The sequence below is a fragment of the Anarrhichthys ocellatus genome, unplaced genomic scaffold (genome assembly GCF_004355925.1).
Source record: "Anarrhichthys ocellatus isolate YVR2014 unplaced genomic scaffold, GSC_Weel_1.0 scaffold210, whole genome shotgun sequence".
Classification (NCBI taxonomy): Eukaryota; Metazoa; Chordata; class Actinopteri; order Perciformes; family Anarhichadidae; genus Anarrhichthys; species Anarrhichthys ocellatus.
The window spans coordinates 107,248-116,356 of NW_022280240.1; the positions used below are offsets into that span (position 1 = coordinate 107,248).

At 41.1% G+C, this 9,109-nt stretch overlaps 1 protein-coding gene across 7 annotated transcripts in view; it reads right to left on the reverse strand.

Moving 5' to 3' along the window:
- Nucleotides 1-681: 681 nt before the first annotated feature.
- Nucleotides 682-9,109, reverse strand: part of gramd2b (GRAM domain containing 2B) — a 20,175-nt gene continuing 11,747 nt past the window's right edge. For 3 of the 7 annotated variants that reach the window (XM_031878920.1, XM_031878922.1, XM_031878917.1), the window contains 10 exons: nt 8,819-8,888; nt 7,297-7,400; nt 6,833-6,928; nt 6,660-6,731; nt 5,870-5,959; nt 5,453-5,588; nt 5,098-5,256; nt 4,564-4,639; nt 4,072-4,176; nt 682-3,643 (listed from right to left, as the gene is read on the reverse strand). In XM_031878920.1, coding sequence (XP_031734780.1) covers nt 3,475-3,643; nt 4,072-4,176; nt 4,564-4,639; nt 5,098-5,256; nt 5,453-5,588; nt 5,870-5,959; nt 6,660-6,731; nt 6,833-6,928; nt 7,297-7,400; nt 8,819-8,888 — 1,077 coding nt within the window. In that variant the 3' untranslated portion in view covers nt 682-3,474. The remainder of the gene's footprint in view (nt 3,644-4,071; nt 4,177-4,563; nt 4,640-5,097; nt 5,257-5,452; nt 5,589-5,869; nt 5,960-6,659; nt 6,732-6,832; nt 6,929-7,296; nt 7,401-8,818; nt 8,889-9,109) is intronic. The other 4 variants (XM_031878924.1, XM_031878921.1, XM_031878919.1 and 1 more) reach the window with 3 other exon arrangements.

Here is a 9,109-nt window from a genome sequence, read left to right on the forward strand (position 1 = left end):
ACGTCTCATGTCTCTAAAAACATATTTCCTTGTTTCCTCTCTCCTCGCATGGTTTCCTCCATGCATCCCTGGTGGGAGGGACTAAGACGCAAGGAAAGGACGCAAGTGAGGGAAACGGGGATGCAATTAAGAGACTTGAGAAGTGCCCCTCGTTTCCTCTCTCCTTGCGTGACGGCCCCTCCCTTCCTGTTTCCTCTTTAGTTTCACTTCTGGAGCTCGTGGTGTCGCAGCTTCTTCTTCTCTGCTTCTAAAGGTTAGTGAGCGACTCTTTTCACTGAGGGACTCTCGGAGGACTCTTTGGTCCTTCAGGTCCAGCAGAAACTAGTTCAAGTGGACTTCAAGGAGGACCAGTGAAGAATAACAGAGCAACACGTCACAAACTCTTCAGTGCGCGTGTCGCTCCTTCTTTCCTCGTGAAGGAACCAAAGTCACGTTTGAGTTCAGTCTCGCTAGAAGAAGTTACAGAAATACTTGATGTTTTTCTTCAGTCAGCTGAACACAAATGGATTTAAAGTGAAGTTTAGTCTGTGCAGTATGACGTCACCGTCCACCCTAAAGCTACCGCACATCACTCCAAGTACTGGAGTGTATATATATCTATATATATATAGATATATATATTGAACTATATTAGTTCAGAAAATAAAAATAATGCTGAAACAATACAAGAAAAATTGAACTTTATTCCCAGTCAGAGGAAAATACAATCACATCATTAAATGTGTGTATGATTTCTATATTTACAGAGTCACAGTCATTCACTTCTCTGTAACAGTCTGCTGTGTGAAGCTCACAGTGGAAAAGTTCTGCCAACAAGTTTTAAAGCTACTATGTGAGTTTTAGAATTACATTACTGCGCCATCCGCTGGTCGAATAAAGAACGACACCGTGGAAGGCGGCCGTACAGGCTGCTGGGACTGTCTGATGATTGTCAAACACATAGAGATAATAAACATAGTCACTATAATAAACATCCTTCTCATATATCATTCACTGTCAGTAACAATATGGTGGAAACAATAATCATTAAAGTGAATTTAATGAATCTGCTTTCTGACCATGGTGTGTTCAAGGATGCTCCGAAAAAGAAGGGTCTGTTTCTGAACTACAGTTTAGTGCTGCGAACACAACCTCGACCCCAGAAGTGAGTTCAGTGTGACCGAAGAACAGCCGAGGTCAAAAAACCTTCACCGGTTTAAAAGTAAATACAGCGACATGAGCGGAAAATATAAAGTAGCGTTACTGCCTTCTTAAAGAGATCACCTGATGTCAGAGCCTTCAAAATACTGCTGTTTCTACTACATTTACATCAAGCAGATGCAGTACTATTGTAATACTGTTGTATTTAAAATGATACCAGAGAGTTTGGTATTTTTGTTTTTGATTTTGCTGACCTCCAGTGATGTAGAAGTGTACCTCAGGGCGTGTCAGTACACTGTGACATCACTGCCGGGGGTGTGGCTACAGGTGAAACACTGCGCTCTTTAACGGTTTGTTTGTGCGTATCATTTTCAAGCCCTTTGTGTTAATGCATTAACACATCTCAGTTCATAACCTCTGCCACAATAAACTACATATTTACAGTATATTTACAGAACTGTGAACGGCACATTATACTGGTCTCCAGTACATTCAGGCAGCTTCGTCCAGCAGTCTCTGCAGGTTCTTCTGCACCTGAAAGGACAGACGTGGTGCGTTAATGTTACTGTATGACATCAATCAATCAAGTGTTATTCACATATCACCTTTAAAACAAATAGTATGCAATTCAAAGTGCTTTACAAATGATTGACAAGACGAGAACGAGAAGAAAATGCACATCAAATAAAGTTAAGAAAATTGATCGTGGTGAAACAGTAAAAAAGTTAAATTAGAGCAAAATAAAAGAAGAAATAAAATGTATATAAATACTAAAAACCCTAGCATAGAAACACATACGATAATCAGACGTAATAATAATGAACAATAATACTAAAAATGCCCACATGCACATTGCTATGATATATTTCGATAATGTATGTTTTTAAAGTTCACAGGCTTCTGTAATGTAAATAGCCTAACTTAGCATAAAGACTGGCAGCAGGGGGAAACTGTTAGCATGGCTCTGTTCAAAGACAACTTGTGGACTATTTCTTGACAAACCGCAGTGTATACATCCGCCCAGCACTTCTGTGCTGCAGGTCCAGCTATAGTGCCAGCTATGGAATACAGTTTATTTTAAATATAAATTTTCTTTCTAGATTTTAAATACAACACAGAAACATCATCAGCATCAACAGCGTTATTCCAGACAACAGAAATGCACGTTTTCAGGGAATATTCCAAATCATAATTATCTAAGCGGTCATAATGGAAGTAAAACAAACATATAGCAAGTAAAGTACAGATATTGGACAACAGGAATAAATAAAAAATGAATCTAAATCTACAGTCCAATCGGAGACCGTCTAAATATAGACGCATGATCCAAACCTGCAACCTCACCACACCATCATGTCCAACCATTATTTATTATTTATATTCATATTTCATTTATTTTCATTTGCACATAAAGAAACAAAGGAGGTCCAGGTGTTTGTTAGAGGTGTTTTTTTGGGGCACTTTATGCTAAGCTAAGCTAACCACGCCCTGACTCCAGATCTGTACGAAACACATATCAATCTTCCCATCTCACTCATAAGCATTATATACAAATATTGAACTATTCCTCCATGACATAAAAGTATTAGTTGTGTTTATGTTATAAATGAATAAATAAATACATTTAAATTAATAAATATTAATCTATAGAATGCTTCTTCTTTTCCTGAACATGTGATTTGTCCCGGTCCACTGAGTTTATTTCTAATATTTCTATAATCTTGTATATTTATGGATTACAAAGGAACTCTCCAGACTTGCCGTCCTCCCTCCGTCCACCAGAGGGCCTCAGACTTTCCCACCAGACTCCCACATCCACCTGCTCACCTGTTCCTCATTTCCCAAATCACACCCTCAGTATTTATAAGAGCCCGTCTCACCTGCTGCTGGCCGCATTGTCAGTGATGCTTCTACCTTCACCTCCGCTTGACCAGGCGCCCACTCTTTAAACTGTAATATTTGCAGCAGGTTCAGGATCTAGAGGTGGACTAGTCGGTGACATTCTGTCAGCTGCTGCTGTCTGTCAGCGAGGAGACGAGTGTCGGCCTGAAACGTTAATGACGAGCTCTCCTTACAGACCGACGGATCTCTGACTATAAATGTTTGATTAACGCCGGTTACGTTCTGTTTCTGTTCCTCACGCACGAAGAGAAACATCCTGAGCACCAGCGTCCTGTTTAATCTGAGGAGATGAGTTCATCAAGTAGGAAATAAAGGCGATTAACGGATACTCTGACATAATGGTGTTATGTCACACAACAACTATCATTTCTTTGGTAATAGACAATGAATGGATTTTGGCAGCTGAATATTTGATAGATATTTACAGACTTTTTACTTTTTGCAGAAATGTTTGTAAACTGATTGAAAAGCCTTTTTGCTTGAAATAAACCTCGGGGACGGACGGACGGACGGACGGACCTTCTCCAGCTTCATCAGGTTGACGGTCAGAAGTTCAGAGAAGAGCTCCGTGTTCACGTCGCTCCTCGTCACAAAGTCGTGTCTGGAGAACAAAAAGACAAACAAAGCTCATTTTTAAATATTGAAAAAGAGCAAAATCTCAAAGCCGCAGTCCACAAACCAATGGGTGACGTCACGGTAATACGTTCATTTGTTATTCACAGTATATGGTTCATAATCATATTTTAGTCTTATCTATATACAGGCTCACTATGAATATGTTCCTGCTCTTCCTTCTGCTGCTCTTCAGTCTCTCTCTCTGGGACAACCTTCTCAACCTTGGAGACTGAAGTTTGGGAAGTTTGAAACTACTTCTAAAGTTGTGTCGATATGAAAGTCTGAACAGGTTGGCAGCTGAAGTGTTTCAACTAGTAAAATGTATGAATAATCATATTTTCTCAGGCTCTGTCCATTATATTTCTAAGTAAAAGTTTTTTTTAACTTTTCTGCCTCCGCCGGGCTGTGACTCACTCCTGGTGGGTGAAGTCGGTGATGGAGCCGAGCGTCGTCAGCCTCTCCTCCAATGAGATGATCTTAAGAGCCAAGTAACAAGAGGACAAGAGCAGGACACACACTCTGAGACCACGCACACACACACACGCGCGCACGCACACACACACACACACACACACACACACACACACACACACAGCACACAGATGATCAATCTTTAGATGAGTGAGATTAAGTTGTTCAGAAAACAATGAAATAAAGTCAATCCATGAATGAAGATGGAGTTAGTTAATAAATGCATTATTACATGAATAAACAGCTTTATTAGTGGATCATTGTGGCCCCAATGTGAAGAATGTTTCATGAATGAATGAATAAATAAACAGCTGTATGAACGAGTGGAGATGAATAAATACATGACAACTCTCTGGAGTAAATAACTCTATTGATCTGCACACGAATGAATGAATGAATGCATGAATGGATGGATGGATGGATGAGTGAACTCACAGTAACAGGTAGACAAACAGCAGAGTGTTGAGAGAAACTGGTCTCAGAATCCGGCCGTTGATCACCAGCTGTGATCCTGCAGACAGAGAAGAACCGCCGTGTTGAACTCACTAACATGTTTCATTGATCTGAGATTTAAGTCACCAATTTGTCACATGGCATTGTGTACTTTTTTCACCTTAATATTAATATTAATTTCTTACCACGTTTAACAGTGCAGTGCACTCATTATGCATAGTACTAAAACAAGAGCATACGGACAGTAAATAACGTAGGATATCAGAAACAAACTGTTCTTAAAGTCAAATTAATTGAAATTCGGGGATCTGGTGGAATTCAAGAGTGAACAAATTTACAAATTTACTTCCTGGCAACAAACAAAACCAGTTAAAAACAAACTTGATGAAGTCTGACGTGTTCTTTGTGCTCAAAGTTGAATGTTCTAAATGAGGTATCATTAATCCAGTGTTGCATAACTAAACTAAAGACTAAAGAAGGTTTTTAACAACGTTGGAGGATTACAGACATTCGTACCAGCGTGGTGTTTGTCCTGCTGCTTGTTGTCTGAGCTCTGCTGGTGCTGGTGCTGGTTCTGGTTCTGGTTCTTCACTTTGTGCTGAAGGTCTGGATGCTCGGGCGGAGCTGCACTGCTCGTGTGCTTCAACGCATCCAGAAACGGAGGAACAGGGAACTCTGCAGAGAGACAGGAAGCTGTGTGAAGAGGAGGAATTAAATAAAGATGAACTTACAGCAGCAAAGGTTCTGCTGCTGAAATACAAACTTTGCTCCTTTAGTGAAAAGCTGTTGTCACGTTTGTGGATCTCCAGACGTACGAGCTCATCATGTGATGTGCTACACTGCAGCTGATTGGTTGGCAGGTCGGTGGTACCTGCTGTCTTGTCGGAGTCCGAGCTGCTGCTCTCCTCCATCTCCTGCCTCCTCTGTCTCACGGCGACGTCCAGGTCACAGAAATCAGCGGGAAAGCTCTGCAGGACACACGCACAGTTTGACCGGTCGCTCGTTATCTGAAGAGAACAGGAAGTCAGAGAGGAAGACACTGACGGGACAGTCACACGTCTGTTAGGCCTATAAAACAAACACACCCGCGAAATACAAAGTTATGAAGAAGAATACAACTCATAGAGGTTTTCTTTCTTTAGTCTTTCTGAAAAGCTGAAAAGTCTTCCTGCTGTTTTATGTCCATATTTTGATATAAATTTCTCCATAAATCAAGCATTTTGTTCGCTTATAACAACAAACGGCTCCTACGTCTCCCCGCCGTGTTGCAGTGAGTTAGTTGACCTACCAGAGGACAGCAAGGCGGCAGAGGAGACCTCTGACTTCTGAAGCTGCTGGCAGCCGAGGACGGGACGGGGCTGCTGCACGGACTCTTCTCCTGAACATGTGACATTCAATCATTGTTGTTGTTCAAAAGAATTAATCAGAACAGATGTGCAGCGTTTCTTTCTGTTTTAATGCTGACATGGAAGAAATACCACAAACAATACGCTTTACGTTCATGTGAGCAATCTGTAAGAAAATGACAGATTCTCGCCACAGTTTCTCCTTTTGGGATAAAAGTCCACAAATAATTAGTCCTCACATGTCGGCGTGACCGTAGAGCTTCTTAAACAACAGATTTAGATTAATTCATCACAGAACACAGAAACATACAAAAAGACAAAATAATTTAAGAAGCTAAAAGCTATCAGGGTCAATGACATTCCTGGATTTTAGGGGTTGAAATCATTCATCTAGTTTAAGTTAATTCATCTTTATAGACCACTGTAACATACAATGTCTCTGAATGGGCTTCTACACATAAGTGTTGGTGGTTCGTGACTCAGCTCGAACACTTAAAGAAGACACCGAAAACAAAAACCAGACAAAAACTTAAACATTTAAGAAACAGAAAAGCTGAATAGATTTTAACTTCGTCACCACGTGTCTCTGAGTTCATGAGTGTGCGTTTGATGAGACAGAAAAGGTGAAAGACTTTCATTTTAGGATCAAGAACACTATGAAAATAGTCAAAAATCTACATTTTAAAGGATTTCTACTTGATAACAAGTGACCATGTGTGAAGTCTGTCCTACCTCCAGATGAAGACAGATGGACATCAAGAACTTGTAGGTGTTGTCTCTGGACATGAAGGACACGAAGACGTACTGCAACAAAGAAAATACAAAGGTTCTACAGGTTGTTCTTCTTTAAAGTCTTCTGTGGTTTAAAGAAGACCGAACATGTCGATGCGCTCACAGGTCCTCACCCTGTCGTTAGCGGTGGCGATCACCAGGGCGTTGGGCAGCAGGATGGCGGTTTTGGTCTTCTTGATGTGCGTGACGGACATCACTGGGATGGCGATCTGGGACGGACAAACACCAGGATGAACAGATGAGGCCTGCAGGGACTACTTTAAGAACCTACTGTTAGAATCACTCATCCTGTGGGGGGACACCCACACCGTCAACTGCTGCTATATATTGTGTTCATGTGATTATTGTGTAAACTGTGTTAGCCATGACTCTCAAATAGAGAACGGACTCGTATGTTTTGATTAGAGTCTGTTTTCCGTGAAGCTTCACCGGGTGAATGTGAATCATTTAGGCCAAACATCTCTCATTAAATCAAACCTTTGAGACTTTTTGTACAGAAATGTTGCAGACGGAAACAAACCAACGGCATGTTTGAGATGAAAGAGGTAACAGTGACCTCTGTCCCAGGGTACGGTACCTTTGTGTCTTTTCCAAACACCTTGGAGTGGAAGCCGATCCAGTGGTCAGAGACAAACATCCGTCCCTGGTAGAGGATGTCTTTCTGCAGAGCACAGGTGTAACCTGACAAACAGGTGAATAGCATCACCCTACTGATGGGAACATGAATAAAACGGACCTATAGAGTTTTAAAACAATACTGGCATGCCCACATGTACACTTGAATAGCTTTCGGACATTGGAATTATTCCTCCTGTCCATACTGACTGAGAGAGATCCCTTTATAGAGCTTTTTCAGTCGTTCTGTGGGGGCAAAACAACCACAAAGACAAACAAAACAACTACGGAGAGACACAAAATGTCTTTAATGAGACTAAAACATACTCAAAGATACTCAAAATGAGGATCTTTGTAGCATAGAGACTCAAACAATTACAAAGAAACAAAATAACTATAGCGAGATACAAAGCAACAACAATAACACAACAAGGACTACAAAGAGACACAAAACACCTACAAAGAGACACAAAATGACTTCAAAGAGACTCAAACAACTACAAAGAGAAACAAAATAACTATAGCGAGATACAAAGCAACAACAATAACACAAAATGACTTCAAAGAGACACAAAACTACAACACTACTCAAAATGAGAGCACAGATGCCTAAAACAACTACAAAAAGACACAAAATTGTCACGATCAGGCTTTGCCTTCTGTGTTCTGTGTGTTTCTTTCTGTAGCTCCTCACTCTACCTCTCAGCCACTCCCTCAGCACCAGTCTAACTCCCTTCCCCTGCCCCTGATCACTAATCAAGCACTCCCTCATCAGCACAACTCTCCTCGCCTGTTCTAGCCACTATTTAAAGCCCTGCCTCCCAGTCACACACTGCCAGGTCATTGTTTGTGTTCTACCCGCCCGTTTGTCGTGTCCTGTTCCCGGTTTCCCATGTCTGCCTGCCTGCCTCGTCCTGCTGGATTTGCCCCCTCGTCTCTTGCCTCGTCCCTGGATTCCCTGTGTGTTCTTGTAAGTGTTCAGTTTCTGATTTAAGTGTTCATTAAATTCCCACTTCACTCTACTTCTGGTCTGCGTTTGAGTCCACCATCATGCCCCGTGACAAAAATGACTTGAAAGAGTCACAAAGCAACTACAAAGAGACACACAATGACTATAAGGAGACATATAAAAATGACAGAGATACACAAAATGACCACAAATAGACACAAAACCACAGAGAAATGTGTAACGACTTCAAAGAGACACAAAACAACAACTAAAGGAGCCTAAACAACTATAAAGTCTCTGTGTCTTGTCTCTTAGTCTGCCCACGATCATCACACTAAAATGACCTGAGGAAGGGATCTCTCTGTGCACAGGAGGAACAGTTACATCCATGTGAGTATGTCTTTAAGACGGTGAACCCGTCCTTTAGATCTTCTCTTAGTGTGGAACTAGCAGCTGTGCAGGTATCAGATGTCTCATCTAATCCCTCATCCAGTATTCAAGGGGAGCAGAAGAGTTGTGATCATTCATGACTTACTCTGTGTGAGCTGTTCCTCTTTGCTGATGTCCTTGAATATTTTATGGTACTGGCAGTTGCTCTTTGAAAGCTGAAACACACCACACATATAACACATAATGCAGAGTGATGCTTGCACAATGTGAGTATTGATTATATTGCAAACGCCGTAGAAACTACTGAGACTTCAGATATGGGGTTTTGAAAGCAGTTGATGTTCAGTTTGATATTCTGTGGCATTATAAAGTAACCATGAAGAAGTTTTTTTTTTTTATTCAATTTTCGACGAAACCACCAGAACGTGTCAATTGG